A 17,113-nucleotide genomic window follows, 5' to 3' on the forward strand; every position below is an offset into this window, starting at 1 on the left:
AAAAACACACACAAACACGGGAAAATATCCAAATTTTAAGCTGGCCATAGGTGAATCTTTTTATTATTATTATTTTTTTTTATTAGCCAGGCGGCTGATCAAAAAAAATAAAAGAACAGATTTCCCAATCCAGACAATCGAGGTGGATGAAGGAATCCTCCCAGCTGCATTATTGTATTGTGACACTGGGTCTCCTCTGCTGTCAGAATACACTGGTCAGTGCTGATTGAATGAAAAACGTCCCTTCTTCCCATTTTAAACAAGACTTCTTTCTAGCAGGAATGGCCATAGATGGAACGAAATTCAGGCAGTTCCTGCTGAACTGGCCAAATTTCAATCCATCTATAGCCAGTTTTACTGTGTTTGATTGGTTAGATAGAATTTAATGCCAAGTGCCATGATTTTTAGTAACATTTAGCAGATTTAGTTTCCATTCACATAGTGCAGCCTAAAAAATTAAAGTGGTTGTAAACCTCTGACATGAAATACGAACAAAGCACATCCTTCTATACTCTATACTGATACTGGCATATTTATCTATAATTATAGATAAATTATCTAAAGCACTGAGTGTAATTTCTCTCTGCTGCCTGGTTCCTCTGTTATCTGCATGAGTCACTTCTGAGATAATTGGTGACAAGGGAGGAAAGCTCCAGCTGTGTAAAATTTTAGTTTTAGAAGGCCATAGAGAAGAGAGAGCTGGTACAACTTATGTAAGAGGATTTGTTTCATCTCTGTGTATCACCTGAGAATAGTCACTTCACTGGGTATATGTTAGGGCTTGCAACCACTTTGAGTGTGACTTAGAAACGGTATTTATGAAACACAACACTACACACAATGTTCTTTGACCTTATTATATATATATAAAGTGATATTAAAGTCTTCTTTTTTTAGAATTAAGCTTGTGGATTTCTGGCTCTGTTGAATGGGGGGCCGGACACAACAATATAATTCTGTTGCTATATTGGCCGTGCCACATAAATTGTAAAATGGCTGGCAATTAACAAATGTTTTTAATGTTTAACTTTTTTTCAATAAAATTGCTGTAATTTTTTATCTAACTTTGTCCTATTTCTGGTATCAAGATAGTCCTCAATTCCACTGGTATTACATGGCAACATACTTGGAGTAGTCCATGCTAATCCCTATTTTCTTTTCTTTGTCTCAATTAACGAGGATGAGGATACCAACCTTTAAATAAATCTAAAATTAATATCTATTAGGCACTCCATTGATTACATTAATAACAAACATGTTACACTTACCTGCTCTGTGCTGTGGTTTTGCACAGAGCAGCCCATATCCTCCTCTTCTCGGGTCCCACGCCGGCACTACTGGCTCCTCCTGCCTGCCGGTGGCCCCACAGCAAGCACTCTGGACCCGCTGCTCTGTATATCCATTTACACACGGGGCCATGGCTCACCCCCCTGCCCCTCCATTGGCTTTTGGCTCCTGCTGCTTTCAATCACAGTCAGTGAGCCAAGCAGGAGTTCAAGGCTCTTGTGGACATCGCTGGATCGATAGAGGGCTCAGATAAGTATTAGGGGGGCTGGGGGACTGCTGCACACAGAAGGTTTTTTCACCTCCATGCATTCTGTGCCTTTACAACCACTTTGAGTATACCAACCATGGGGTTGATTTACTAAAGTAGTAGAGTCTGTTCACTTTGAAAAGTGTATGTTAATATTGCAGTGTATGTTCATATTGAAGGGAGTGATACGGTAGTTAATAAGGTGAATCTGTTGAAATATTTTCAAGGAGAGTTACAAGAACACGATTTTTGTCAGTACATAATTGATCGATTGAAATAAACACGTTTATCACGTTAACTATTTAATAAGCTTAATGAACATTTGCTTTGCTAAATCAATATTCTATATTCCTTTAGTAAATTAATCCCACTGTTCATATCAGATTCTACAAACAGTGATACCTCTGAGAACACAATGCTATGCATTTCAGAGCTATGAGTCTATCCCAGATACAAGCAATTTAGCATTTATTCCTGTTTGACATGACTTGGATTTATTTTGATGACATTTACTCTGTAAGGCTGAAATCCTTCCTTATAATTAATTCTCATTTATAATATCTTGCATTACACAGGGAAACCCCTTGGTCGTGGGGCTTTTGGGCAAGTTGTGGAAGCTGATGCATTTGGAATCGATAAAACTGGCACTTGCAAAACTGTTGCAGTGAAAATGCTGAAAGGTAAATTTGAAGTTCACAACCAATCTTAACAAAATGTTGGCTATTTTATATTTTTATGACAGTATTTATTTTTTTACAGAGGGCGCAACTGATAGTGAATACAGAGCATTGATGTCAGAATTAAAAATCCTCAGTCATATTGGTAATCACCTGAATATTGTGAACTTGCTTGGAGCCTGCACCAAACCAGGAGGTGAGGACTCCTCATTCGGTCTACTAGCTTTCTATTTTTTTTATATCCTTCTCAATGCTGAATGGGCAACTGCCAACCTACTCCCGAGTAGCCTGACATAAAGAATTATTTGTGCTTCAAGTTTGGTTCTAGCCAGAATATTTTTAATACAGTTGGGTAGTGTCAGGACATCTGTCAGCTTTTATTGCTTTTGGAGTCACATTGTAGGATTTTTCTTTGCTCCCTGTCCTGCTGATCACTGTCTCTGGGACAGGGAATAAGAGTAATCTAGCAGGGACACAGGCAGCCAAGAAAATAATTGTTCAACAGTTTCTTAAGCTATGCTCAGGTTTTAGTTGCTTTTTTATTATACAGAAATTGCCTGTTGATGCTGCCAGTTGTCTGTTTAGTAATGGAGCTCCTGTACCAGACTGACAACATTATGTAGCTGCCAATTAAATCAATCAGCTTTCTTGGCGGTACCTGGAAGCTTCCCCACCTCTTGAGTATTCATTCAGACTGGGCCAGTTGGGCACGTCCACTAATTCAGTGGTCATCAAGCCTGTCCTCAGCGCCCACTAACAGGCCAGGTTTTATGTATTACCTTGGGGAGATGCAGACTAAAATACTGCAATCACTGAGTAGCAAATTATATCACCTGTGATGTATTTCAGTTATCTTGAAATCCTGGCCTATTAGTGGGCCCTGATTGTTGATGGGTTGATGACCACTGCTCTAATGCACCTGCACTGTAATTCAGGAGGTAGCTCCAACATTGCTCAGCTTAAACCTGCCCCTCTTCCCAGTCTTATAGTGCGAATTGTCTGTATCTCCCTTCTTGCTTTAATTGTCAGTCACTTGAATATTCCCCACCTACTGCCCATAAAAGAAGAGACATACCCCAAAGGCTTTGCAATCATGTGGCTCCACATACATATGGTAAAATAGGATATTTATTGAGCAATAATGGATTGTTTTCATAAATGGACAGTGTTTGAAGTGCCATGGAGACATTGGTTGTATTTTGCTTTTCCTTCTACTAAAAAAAGTTTTCAATGATGCTTGGATCTTTCTTTAAAAGATTTCCCCAATTTTCTTTTTTTCCAGTGACTACTGTCACTGGGACAAAAAAATGAAGGGAAATTATACCCAATGGGTACACAGGAATATAATCTTGCAATATAAGTATTTTCCTCCCCATCCAAATCAAAGAACAAACATTGTAACTTAAACTCAATTTTAATGTAAATTATTTTAAAACTTACATTCTATAATTGGACATACTGTGTTGGATCAGTGCAAACAAAATAAATAAACCCACCACTGAAGTCAGCCATATAGACTAGACTTTGGTGGATTACTTTAATTCTTAAAATACTGCAAAGTACTTCTACAATCCATATTCAGGGTTTTTATAGAATTTATTATTATTTATTATTTATGTTCTTTTGAGAGTTTTATCTTTTATGGTCTGAAACATCAGGGACATGGGGAAGTCACAGAATAATAGTGCCTTAACACTAGTGAAAGGGATAAGGTTCATTTTCAATGAAGATTTAGCTGTTATGAGGGACAGATTGGAGGTATGAGAATACAAAAAGTTTAATTTTCTTTCTTACAGGTCCACTTATGGTAATTGTTGAATACTGCCAGTTTGGAAACCTATCTGCATATTTAAGAAGTAAAAGGAATGACTTTGTTCTGTACAAGGTATTTATAAGTTTATGAAACACATAACATGTTCTTTTAATCATTAAGTGTGTTTACATTCCTAAGTGTTTTAGGCTTATTGTACTAAATTGCTGAAGATGGAGTGCTATTTGGCCTCTTTCCTGTCTCCGCCGTCTGATCCCACAGACAAGAAGCAAAATGCTGTTACTCAGAAAAATATATTTACATATAAATGCAGCCTTAGCACTGGGCAAAATTATTATACATTTTGATACTGTAGTAATGTGTCTACACATAAACAGATTGGGTATCTCTTCCATTCCCGTTAAAACATTTTAACCAAATTAAGCCATGTTTACGTATTTCTATTCTGGTACTTCATTGATTTGGTTCAAGAAAGCACCCTATCCCATCTACACAGGAGAATAAAAATATGGTTTTTTTTGGGTGTCTACATTAGGACATGAGATACGAGACACACAAGGCCTGAATCTTGAGTGGGATGTGACACATTTCTTGTCTTGGTATGGGTATGGATAAAAAGGAGACGTGTTTTGTCTTGATGGATATATATATAGAAAGATAATTCCAAGACCCGTGGGATCATTTGTTAGAGGTCATGGATATATATAGTGCGAATATATATTTATTTATTAATAGGATTAAGGTACTTTTGGAAGGAATATAATCTTATAAGGGTTAGTTGATTGACTTGTATGCTATAAATTCCCTCCAACTCAAACACCACCCATCTGTAATAAAGATACTTTGAGTGGAATGCAAGGGTGGGGCTGAACAGTGAGCCCATGCAAATTTCAATAATGTTTCAAGCACAAGAAGTAGTGCTGTGCAGTTGAGTTTATTGTGCCTGGTTTCTTGTATTGGTCCTGTTAAGTTTGTACCTGTGGACTTGCTTGGCCAGAGATTGTACATAGACTAAATTTATGATAAAGCTCTTGCTAATTGACTTTTCAGTATATTTTTGCATTGTGGAGAAAAAACAGTGAAAGGCATATATCTATTTTCCTGTGGGACCCTCTGTTCCTACTACCTGTAGGACCCTCTGTTCCACACCACCTTAAACAAAGCTTTGGGAGCAACACACTTGGCCACTATAGTGTCCACATATTCTTACATTTGCTTTGTAATAGAATATGATGTGAACAACATACTTTAGTGAACCTTAGTAAAAAGTGCAGAACACAGAAATGTTGCTGAATATTCAAAAATTGAAAGCCGTTCCCTCTACTGACTGATAAGCTTATATTTTCCTATTTTGCAGACCAAGTCTGTGAGGTACAGACAGGCCAGACAGCATTATGTGGAAACACCTAGGGATCTAAAGAGGAGATTGGACAGTATTGCCAGCAGCCAGAGCTCAGCTAGTTCTGGTTTTGCAGAAGAGAAATCTCTGAGTGATGTGGAGGAAGAAGAAGGTAAGAGATTTATATTTAGCGTAGCTCAATGTTTTTTTATATTTGACTTTTAAACCTTCATATTGATGTTAATACTCTATGACCCATCACAGGGTATTTCCTTCAGGACTCATGGGGCAGAGGTCTCAAAGTTTCCAATATGATAATATTAATAGTGTTCTTTCAAAATGAGAGTTAGAGACCTATAGGATTGTCAACAGTATGCAATTTCTAATGGGATTTTTCCTATTCCAAGTTGAAGAGGTTTGCAAGAACCAGCTCGGCATGGAGGACCTCATCTCATACAGCTTCCAGGTGGCCCGTGGTATGGAGTTTATGGCCTCACGTAAAGTAGGTGCTTCTTTTTTTTTTTTTTCTGAGAACTTAAAGCAAAAAAGTAATTGGATGATTGGTTTACAGCATTAATCTGAACGTTAAAGACCTTGATACAAATAGCTGGTCCCTCAAGGTCACCATGATGGAAAATTCAGTCACCGGCAGAATTGAATGCAGACAAATTATTTATAAATGTAGCCAAACGTTATTATTATATTCAAATTAATCTAGAATATATTGCTGGAAGACTCAGCACCTCATTATTTGTGTTTCTGCAGCATGTGTTGGTTTGGAAGATTCCATATACTGTAATGTAGGGCTAACATCGAATTTTCACAGGTGCAGCACAAAGGACTGGATGATTGAAGTCAGCAGAACTTCACTTTTTCGCTAAGTGAAAAGTCCCATGCAAAGTAAAAAAACAGCCTTATCTCTTAGGAGGGACACAGGCTACAATAAAAACCAAACAGTGTCCTAACTGTTTCCTAAACTTATTTTGCTTTACATATAGTTTAAAGCGGAACTTCTGTCAATTTTTTCAACTTCCCATCTATTAAATCTTTTGCCCTTGTTGTTTTAACTTTGGATAGTAAAACATTTTTTTTCTGCCAGTAAATGCCTTATACAGCCCACGCCATGTTTTTTGTCTGGTAAAAATCCTAGGATGACATCATACTCAGCTCACCCAGTCACTTTTGTGAGAGTTTGCCAGGAAGGGAGAGGGGATGAGTCACAAGAGGGCCAATGAGAGCTGAAGAGCTGGAGGTGTGCCTGTGTAAATCCAGGAAGTGGAACAGGCAGCAGCTTCAGCTGCCCTCAGTTAAAATGGATGCAGCCAGACTCAGTGGAGGGAGATTTCTGCAGCAGATTTGGAAAGTACAGAATCACAGCATATATAAAATATATGCAAAGTGGTTGGAGGGAAGCTTCAGAATGGCAAAGATGTTTTTATTACAAGTTATGTGAACAGACGGCAGTTCCGCTTTAACCGATTGCCAACTGCCCGCCGTCAATTGACAGCGGCAGAATGGCACTTGTGCGCGAATCTCCGTAGCTGTACAGCGGGCGCTTTAAGAAATATAGGGGGCGTGTGCGTGCCCGCCCTGTCCCTGACAGAACGAAAAAGGGAATTTGTGTGTGTAAACACACAAATACACGTTCTGCCAGGGGTGAGGAGACTGATCTGTTGTTCCTAGTATATAGGAACAGCGATCGTTCTCCTCCCCAAGTCAATCCCATCCTCACAGAGTTAGAAATCACACTGAGGGAACACATTTAACCCCTTGAGCGCCCCTAGTGTTAACCCCTTCCCTGCCAGTGACATTTATACAGTAATCAGTTGTTTTTATATCACTGTTCGCTGTATAAATGTCAATGGTCCCAAAAGTGTGTCAAAATTGTCTGATCTGTCTGCCGCAATTTTGCAGTCCCAATACAAAATCGCAGATCGCCGCCATACTAGTAAAAAAAAAAAATATATATATACATAAACATGCCATAAATCTATCCCCTATTTTGTAGACGCTATAACTTTTGTGCAAACCAATCAATATATGCTTATTGCGATTGTTTTTACCAAAAATATGTAGAAGAATATATCGGCCTAAAATTGGGATATTTATTATAGCAAAAGGTAAAAAATATTTAGCTTTTTTCAAAATTGTCGTACTTCTTTGTTTATAGCGCAAAAAGTAAAAACCACAGAGGTGATCAAATAGCACCAAAAGAAAGCTCTATTTGTGAGGTACAACATCACACGACCGCGCAATTGTCAGTTAAAGTGATGCAGTGCTGTATCGCAAAAAATGGCTTGGTCAAGAAGGGGGTAAATCCTTCCGGGGCTGAAATGGTTAATAGACATGCAGTAAAACCTTGGATTGTGAGGAGCAAATTTTTTTTATACATTATAACTTGATAAACAAGCGATATCTATCAATACAAGTAGGATCAGGTCCCATTTTAGTCAATGAGAGAGCTGTCTTAATTAGCACTACTGAAGTCGCCCTGACTTTATAAAAGTTTCCTTTTATATTCCGTTTATGCTCAAAAAAGCTCAAAGGAGCTCAAAAGAGCTTGCAGAAGCTCAATAAAAACGTGCACAAGAACACAAAAAAGCACAAGCTTCTTCAGGCTGAAATAAAAACTCAAATGTCTGCAAAAGCAGCTTTTATTTTTGAGCTGCAGTGTGCATGAGCTCTAAGTCGGATTCCTCATCTTAATTGATGTGATTTGGATCCGACATTACAGGAAGATTACCCAGGCCTTCCCTGAAGTTGCCTTGAAGTCACATTGCTATAATCTTTTTAAATAGCCTACAGACTGAAGAACTTATGAATAAATGGTTGTACAAAGAATCATCTGAGTTTCCATTATTTCCTATGGAGAAATTCCCTTTCGTATACTGTATAAGTGCTTTGGATTACAAGCACGTTTCCAGAACTAATTCAAGGTTTTACTGTATATGAAAGTCTTCCTTAAACTGATATAAAATATGCTATTGCTACAAAATATCCTGTTAGGCTTGGTTCACACTGCTGCAGTGACAAAGTCGTACGACTTTGCCTGCGACTTTTCCCTGCGACTTTCTTCCTGATCCAACTTGGATGCTATTTAGGAGCCTTTTCAATGGCTGTCATTGCACCCAAGTTGTACCAAAGTAGTGCAGAAACCTTCTCCGAAGTTGGAGCATCTTGTTTTGTATCAGTTAAGATGGCTCTCATAATTGAATGCGACTTGGGGTCTCACAAATCAGATCCCATGTCGCAGCAGTGTGGATTGAGCCTAAAACAGAATGTTTTGTTTATCTCAATCTTAATAAGTTGTAGACACAAATAGTTTAATACTCTATACTGCTGTTTTTACAGTGCATTCACCGGGATTTGGCAGCTCGTAATATACTTCTGGCTGACAACAACGTGGTCAAAATCTGTGACTTCGGCTTGGCACGTGATGTCTATAAAGATCCTGATTATGTACGGAAAGGGGATGTAAGTAATTAGAGTTCTAGAATATAATATATTTTTTCTACTGCTATCTTGTTTTTAATTATTTGCTTCTAACTGCTCAACTTCCTCCTGAAGGCTCGTCTTCCTCTCAAATGGATGGCGCCAGAGACCATTTTTGACAGAGTCTACACTACACAAAGCGATGTGTGGTCATTTGGGGTCTTACTATGGGAAATCTTCTCATTAGGTGAGTCACACAAATATATTTCCGCTTTCGTGGAGGAAAATAAATACACAGGAAATCCGTATTAGTAATCTGACCATGATGCCAATCCTAATGATTCATCATAGAAGTTGCTGGATATAGTGTACTATTAATTATTTATTTTGTAACCCTTTACAGATCATTTTTATTGGCTAATTCGAATAAGTTGATCCAACTCCAGTCTGTCAAAGCCATTATTATATGATTACTATGTGATGTGCTGCCACAAATAGTGCTTGTGTTTTGTTTTTGTTTGTTTTTTGTGTACTGAAGTGCACTGAGAGCATATTTAAAATGAATAGGTTTTTTCAACGTAACATTAATGCCGCGTACACACGATCAGACTTTCCGACGGGAAATGTTGTATGTGAGCTTGTTGGCTGAAAGTCTGACCATGCGTATGCTCCATCGAACATTTGTTGTTGGACTTTCCGCCAACAAATGTTGGTTGTCAGACTTCAGAAGTTCAGTGTCAGAAGTTCACTCATGCTCAGAATCAAGTATGAGCTAGAAGCGCTTGGTCTTGTAAAACTAGCATTCATAATGGAGATATCACATGACTATTGAACTTCCTTTTTATCGGCTCGTCGTACGTCTTGAATGTCACCAGGTTCCCAAATTCGTAATTGTTGGCCAACATTTGTGTGACCATGTGTATGCAAGACATGTTGGAGCCAACAACCTTCGAACAAAAATTCACGGTTTTGTTGTCGGAAAGTCCAATCATGTGTACGGGGCATAACATAATACACATTAACCTCCCTGGCGGTACGATTATTTTCGGATTTTAGGTGCTAAAAGCGGTACCATTATTTTGCATGCAAATTTGGCGTTTTATATTGTAGTCCTGTAATTCTTAGGAATAACTCTCTTAAATCTGTCCAAACCAGAGTCTAGCAGACATCCCGGGTATGATAAAGTTTGAAAAATGAAATCATAAATTATAATATAATAAATAACTATAAATAATTGTACCAAATAATAATATAACAATAATAAAAATTATTCAATAATGTAATCAAATCAAAAACACTGAAATTTGCTCAGTTGCAGAATTGTCACTGTCATTACTTTTCAGTATTTGATGACGGATCTCCCCACAAATCGCTATCGCTCAATTCTGCGAGTGATTACAATTTATTATCGCTGTTTTCTAGCTGGTCTAAAACCATTTTTGATGTAAAATGACAGTTTGGTTGCTATGGACAATCTCCAGTTTCCAGGCATAAGAACAGTTTTTATGATATAAAACTGCATGCAGGACACTGGGCAGACCACTAGGGACAAAGGGGATGTGAAATATTTACATACAGCAATGTAATCTGTAAGATTACATTATACTGTATGTATACTGTCTGTTTCACTTTTTGAATTTGGCGCCGATCTCCATCCCCGTGCGTCGCAACGCTTGCAGGGCACGGAGATCGGCTCCGTGATAGATCGAGCGAGACACGGCTTGCTCGTACAGCGGGGAGACAACGCTGGATCCGAGGGAGAAGCTAAGTAAACCTCCTCCTGGATCCAGCGATGCAGTCCCGAGTCTGGCTCGGGGTTACCGCTCTTGGTATAAAAATTCCACCCCGAGCCAGACTCGGGAATACCGTCAGGGGGGTTAACAAATGAAAAAAAATAAATACATTTATGCAACACAACCATCTGAATGGGTCCTAAATGAACAACATCTTTCTTTTAGGTGGATCCCCATATCCTGGTGTCCAGATTGATGAATATTTCTGCAGAAGGTTAAAAGAGGGGACACGGATGAGAGCTCCAGATTACGCAACTGTGGAAATGTAAGTCACCCACACAGCAGAAGGAACATCAGGTAGACCTAACAGTAAAAAGGGTTTCACCTACTGACTTCATTTTTTTGGCACTAGATATCAAACAATGCTAGACTGCTGGCATGGAGATCCCCTACAGAGACCCACCTTTACTGAACTAGTGGAACATCTGGGAAATGTTTTGCAAAGAAATGTGCAATTGGTAAATAATTTTCTCTTGTTTTCACCTCACTTGAACAAATTTCCAAAAATGATCAATAGCATTCAAAAAAGCAATTTACTGTAAGAACCTAACACTCTACCATGTGCCATTTGTAAGAGCTGCTTCCATTTTTAATCTTAGGATGGAAAAGACTACATTCCAATATTAGTGACTTTGAACATTGAAGAAGATTCATGTCTCTCAATGCCGACCTCACCTGTTTCCTGTATGCAAGGAGAGGAAATGTGTGATGCAAAATTCCACTATGATAGCACAGCCGGAATACGGTACTGACCTATTTATAACCTGTATTTCCTACAAACATGACATATGTATAAATAATTTTTTTCAGATTTATAATTTTGATGCCGCCTCTTGTTTGGATGTAGTAACATATAGAGCGGAGTCCTGTTTTTTATGAGAAATTCAAAAGTCAAAAAAGATTACATTAAAGCCTGGCTCCAGTTAAAAAAAATTTTTTGTTTTGCAAAGAGTAGGAACTAGTTAGAGCCTCTGTCATGTTGTTATTAGGCTCCATGTACACGGGACGCTGGAACAAACTCCTCTGAATGAACTTAAAACTGGCGTTTAGAAACTCCAGTTTTGCCGCATGTGCATGCTGCGTTTAGCAGCGTTTTACCGCATTTGCGTCTAGAAGCATTTATTAAGATAACCTCATTAAGACCCTCCCCAAGCTCAAAAAACATTGCTATTTAACTATTTCAGCCATTTTGGCCAGAGTGAGTAGCAGCAGCAGAGAGAGCAGCTGTATACTTGTATTTGTCTCTATTTCTGTGCTTTTTTTTGCAATGGATCCCATAATGAGTATATGTGAGGAAATGCTCCTGATGTTGCTCTTGATGAGGCTAGAACGACATAGAAAATTGCATGTGAGGTCCAGAGTCAGAGTTGGTCGCTATTGGACCCATCCATTGATTGCGCAGCGAATGTTGGTAGGATATTTTTCCAAAATGTACGTACAGCTGCATACCTACCCTGACAATTCTTTTAATTTCACACGCATGTCCATTGCCACATTCCAATTAATATTTGGATACAGCAATGCTAGTGGTGTATTGCATTGCATCAAGGGCTATATATGGTCTATGAATTATCGCAAGTAATTAAAACATTTCAAACTATTTTTTTTATGTTTTTTCATTGTTTTCCATCATATCAGGTCAAAAATAAAAATATAAAAATATAGGGTACCTTTAAAAACGCTTATAAACGAAAACGCATCTAAACACCGGTACCGCGTTTAGTCACGATTGACATCTGAAACGTAGAGATCTGCGGCGTCTGAACCCATCTTTTTGCTTTTGAAGAAACACCGTTGAATGCAACTGCCTAAAACAGCAATAAACAAGACTGTGTACATGGTCACATAGGATAACATTGAATGAGTTCAGGGGCAGTTGTAAAAAGCGTCCAATTGCCTCTGAACGTACGTTTAGCAGCGTCCCGTGTACATGGGGCCTTACTGTCTGTGTTCCTGTTGGAGGCATTTACTCCAATGTGCGTGTGAAAAGATTAGAAATTCTGACGTCGCTTTTAATGTCCATGTCTTGTTATCCTGGTAGCTCTTTCATTTCTTGTAACACATAGCAATCATAATAAGTGAAGGACGAAATCCCCAGCGGGGTCACAAACAGAAATAAATAAGGCCAACAATTTTTAGGCTTTTAAGATAATTTACATTGGGGCGTTATGTAGGCTGCTATTGCTGACCGCCCCTTCTGAAAATGCAGGTCCGCTTTCTATCATGATAATCGAATGGCTTCAATACTTTGGGAGCCAGCGACCCAGGACAGAGAAGAATTATGCAGATCAGATGGACTGTTTTCAGTTTGGGCTTCGTGAAATGAATTTGTCTTTTTATTCCTGTCCCCATGACTGTACCTTCATAATGATCTGTTCTATCATGACGCAGTGTGCAGGCAATAGCAGATCATATTTTGTTTGGATTTTATTTGCTCTTTTAAAATATATCTAACATCAATCATTGTCTACAGGATAATCCAAAATACAAAGAGAAATAGCCGGCCTGTCAGTGTGAAGACATTTGACGACATCCCTGTAGAGCCCGCAGTGAGAGTAGCCCCTGATGTAAGGATGATTTGCATGCTGATTCATATAATGCAATATTCTTTGAATGGTCCACCAAGTATTAAAACTGTTGTTTGTATTTTAGGATAACCAAACAGATAGTGGGATGATACTTGCATCAGAAGAGTTGAGGACACTGGAGAGCACACAAACGGAAGCACAGTTATTTAGGTAGATTAAATGGCTTTTCTTTCATTATATTTGACCTCATGTTTCACTTTTATTTGGAAAGAACTGTTCTGTGTTGTTCCACATCTACCAGCTGAATTATCTCTCTTCTTTTTTCTCCCGCTGTTTTCCAATTCAAATTCTAATCTGATTGGTGGTTATTGGGTAACATGAACAGTTCTTACTTAAAACCACAAAAAAAAATGATTGCAAATAACCAGTAACTACAATATGAGTTATTTGACCTGCTGTTTAATGATATCACCCAGAATTATATGTGAATATACTATAATTATAGTTAATATTACTTAAAGTGGTTGTAAACCTTTTTGTCTTACTTTTATCTATAGGTAAGCCTAGAATAAGGCTTACCTATAGGTAGTGGAAATATCTCCTAAACGTGCCCAATTAGGAGATATTTCACTTGTAGTGTGCCAATGTCATCATCGGCGCATGTGCTGTGAAGAAACGGACCACTGTGCCATTTCTTTCCCAGCATGTGCCGTGACTGACAGCTCCCACACATGGCTCCGGCCAGTCACAGAGCTGGAGTCCGTGGCCCCCGGAAAGGAAGAGGGGCGAAGATGGACTCAGCCTGCACAGGGGACAGCGCGGGCTTCGTTTTCAGGTAAGTGTCACATAATGGACTAGTATGCGATGCAGGGTTGGTGTGGCTCAGGGTCACCGCTTTTGGTAATGAAAATTCAACCCGAGCCACACTTGGGATTACCGCTAAGGAGGTTAAAGGCTAAGTCCAGATTTTACAAAAAATAATAAATGCATATATATTTGCAGAAAAAAATGTGCATTTATTATATTTTTTTACCTGCAAAGCATTGCAACAGTGATTGGTGGATCGCGGATGCAAAGCCAGGCTTGTGCAGACTCTTCCTCCATACCAAGGTAAGGACTTTCAGTTAGAGAGCTGTAAGCCCACGTACACACGGTCGGAGATTTTGCCAACCAAATCCGTCGGATTTTGGCCGTCGGATTTAGTCCGACGGATTGTGTCCGAAACTGTTGCATACACACGGTCGGGCCAAGTTGGCGAAAAATCCGATCTTTCAGAACGTGATGACGTAATTTCGTTACGATGGGACTACATTCAGGCTAGTAGCCAATAGCTTTGATGTAGGAATTTGATCTGAGCATGCGTGGCACTTGGTCCGGTGAAAATGCTCTACACATGATCGGATTAGGTCCGTCCGGCCCAGTTGGTCGGGAAATATTTCCAACATGTTGGAAAATTGGGTCGGACGGAGATTCGGACAGAATCAGTCCGATGCATACCACACACAGTCGGATTATCTGATGACACGGTCCGATAAGACTCATTCCGTCAGATTCTCCGACCGTGTGTACAAGGGCTAAGAATTGTCAATCAATTACGAGTGCGGTTATCACATTTGCACCATGTTACATAATACACCCTAAATACTGGTGTAACAGGTAAAATGTCCAAAAAAGGGGTTGTAAACCTTTGTGTTTAGGATGCATTAAGGTGAAAAAAAACCTGGCATTGAACGGCCTCCCAGCCCCCCCATTTTACTTACCTGAGCCCTGGAACTTGGCCCGGCGGTGACGCGCTTTCTTTCTGCAGGGGGTTCTCGGCTCTTGATTGGATAGATTGATAGCAGCACAGCCATTGGCTCCCGCTGCTGTCAATCAAATCCAATAATGTGGGCGGCGGGGGCAGGGGCCAAGTCATAGATTCTGCGGCTGTGAACGCCGAATGATGGACTCGGGAGCGCTCCCGCAAAGTAACCCCCTCAGGAGTGCAATACTTCTAGGGGGTTATCTGATGTAGGGAGGAGCCGCGGGAGCTGCCGGGGGACCCCAGAAGATCGGGGCCACTCGAAAAACAAGCTGCACAGGTGGAGGTAAGTATGATTATTTATTTAATGTTTATTATTAAAAAAAAAAAAAAAAAAACCCTTACAATCACTTTAACTCCTTCACAGCAAGTTTGCCTACATAGTGTAAAATCTATAAAGATATTGACCCTTTTCCATAAAAAAAATAACTCCTTTCAGCGTGCACGAGTTTCAGTAGCGTATAGTCAGCACTCATTGAAAGCTACCTTTTTTGTGGCCAACTTAAATCTGGAATTTTTAAATGTCTGGACCCAGATAATGGCCATTCATAATTCATGACCCTTACTTTATGGAAAGCTATACTTTGAGTTCATTTTTTAATTTGCAATGGCCTATCAGTATTGTTGAAAATATGAAAAGTTACAATATGAATCTTACGTTTTGTGTTTTTTGGACTATTTGTTTATAGTAATTTGCATCCAGGTGTTATGCCTCTATTGTAGAGAATATATGGTACCACTGAACAGTTTTGCACAGAAACCCTGCAATGTACTACCAACAACATCACTAGCGGTACATGTACCCCTAACTGTGACAAATTTAATCACACTAAAAAGCTATATTTACGTCTGTAATAATTGCTAGGGTCTTACCACTCAAAAAGGTAGTTTTGTGAAGTTTACCGATTTAGTAATTTTGGTCATAGTATGCTGTTTATTAAACCTCAACTGCAGTTGCAATTATTGTATTTCTAATTCATTTTAGTAGTCTGATGCCAAGTAAAAGCAAAGAATCAGTCACATCTGGATCCTCAAACCAAACTAGTGATTACCAGTCTGGATACCACTCAGATGACACGGAAACTGCACACGACACTAATGAAAAAACACAGCTGCTAAAAAGGGAAAGTTCACTTGATATCTGCTGCATGGAAAAAAAAACACATCAAGCTGTTATCGAACTGAGCACTGAGGTATAGACACTCAGAACTGTTAACATCACACAATGCACTAATAGAGACTGACAATATGGAAATCTGCTCTACATGAGCACCGTTGAAGGACAGTATTTGAGTTCTCTACAGAACTAAGTTCCCTGGATGTTTCCGTACCAAGTCATAAATAGCTTGGCCTCAAAATTATTGAAAATTTAAAGTTTTATACTGTTACAGAAACAGGGTATGGATCATTGGGAGCCATATGTCATATCTGGACACTGAGTGACTCGCAGCTAGAGTTCCTAAAGACTTTTGAGGTTGGTAGTGTACCTGCATGCCTTCTATCAATGCCAAGCCTGGGAACAGATCTACAGTTGTTAATGGCAGTATGGATTTATAAGAAGACACAGCCAGAACATCACTGATGGAATTGTACTGGGTTCCATGGAAATCTAAATATGATAATCATGTTACATGCAGAATTTTGAATGTTATTGACATGTAATTGTATATCCGATTACAAATATGCCCAAATCTATTCCAGTATTAAATGGATACACATTATAGTACTGTGTATCTTTGTTTGAGACAATTGTACAAAATTGTTTCATAGATGAAACAAAATAAATTTCAGTTTGTAGCCCTATCTGAAGCTCCTTTTGATGGCAAGAAAAGTACATCTTGATATCTGTGCTGTAAATCTGAGATTGGCCCAAAGTCTAATTTTGACTGGGTAGTGTAGTCAAAGGTTCACTATTGATCTCAGTTGTTGAATAAGCCCAATTGTATGTCAGTTGAAGAACAGGAGTCAATAAATAATACACTGGCTACTTGTTATATATTAGTTGCCAAAGCTTGGTCTATTAATTATGTTTTATGCCTGTGCAATCTGTATTGTAATAATAAACAATAAGTCAATAAGAGACATGTAACATATGGAGTTAACTCTGCAGTAACTGTTTTGTTTGCTGTATTCAAAAATGCAAACCTGGCACCTTAATACTACGCAAGCTCAGTTTGTACAGATTTATGGGTCCAAAGAAGTGTGCATCACCCATTATGCACCAACTTATACCATCAC

At 38.9% G+C, this 17,113-nt stretch overlaps 1 protein-coding gene across 2 annotated transcripts in view; it reads left to right on the plus strand.

The window, feature by feature from the left end:
- The window catches only part of KDR (kinase insert domain receptor), a 54,384-nt gene extending 37,513 nt beyond the window's left edge, over nucleotides 1–16,871 (plus strand). The window contains exons 18-30 of one of the 2 annotated variants that reach the window (XM_077477474.1): nucleotides 2,110–2,214; nucleotides 2,294–2,407; nucleotides 4,008–4,096; nucleotides 5,340–5,493; nucleotides 5,729–5,823; nucleotides 8,673–8,795; nucleotides 8,889–9,000; nucleotides 10,712–10,811; nucleotides 10,899–11,004; nucleotides 11,146–11,291; nucleotides 13,020–13,113; nucleotides 13,199–13,284; nucleotides 15,861–16,871. In XM_077477474.1, the coding sequence (XP_077333600.1) occupies nucleotides 2,110–2,214; nucleotides 2,294–2,407; nucleotides 4,008–4,096; nucleotides 5,340–5,493; nucleotides 5,729–5,823; nucleotides 8,673–8,795; nucleotides 8,889–9,000; nucleotides 10,712–10,811; nucleotides 10,899–11,004; nucleotides 11,146–11,291; nucleotides 13,020–13,113; nucleotides 13,199–13,284; nucleotides 15,861–16,074 (1,538 nt within the window). In that variant the 3' untranslated portion in view covers nucleotides 16,075–16,871. The remainder of the gene's footprint in view (nucleotides 1–2,109; nucleotides 2,215–2,293; nucleotides 2,408–4,007; nucleotides 4,097–5,339; nucleotides 5,494–5,728; nucleotides 5,824–8,672; nucleotides 8,796–8,888; nucleotides 9,001–10,711; nucleotides 10,812–10,898; nucleotides 11,005–11,145; nucleotides 11,292–13,019; nucleotides 13,114–13,198; nucleotides 13,285–15,860) is intronic. The other variant, XM_077477476.1, reaches the window with a different exon arrangement.
- Nucleotides 16,872–17,113: the final 242 nt, after the last annotated feature.

The sequence above is a fragment of the Lithobates pipiens genome, unplaced genomic scaffold (assembly GCF_037356315.1).
Source record: "Lithobates pipiens isolate NorthernLeopardFrog02 unplaced genomic scaffold, aLitPip1_a1.2 Scaffold_13, whole genome shotgun sequence".
NCBI classification, from domain to species: Eukaryota; Metazoa; Chordata; class Amphibia; order Anura; family Ranidae; genus Lithobates; species Lithobates pipiens.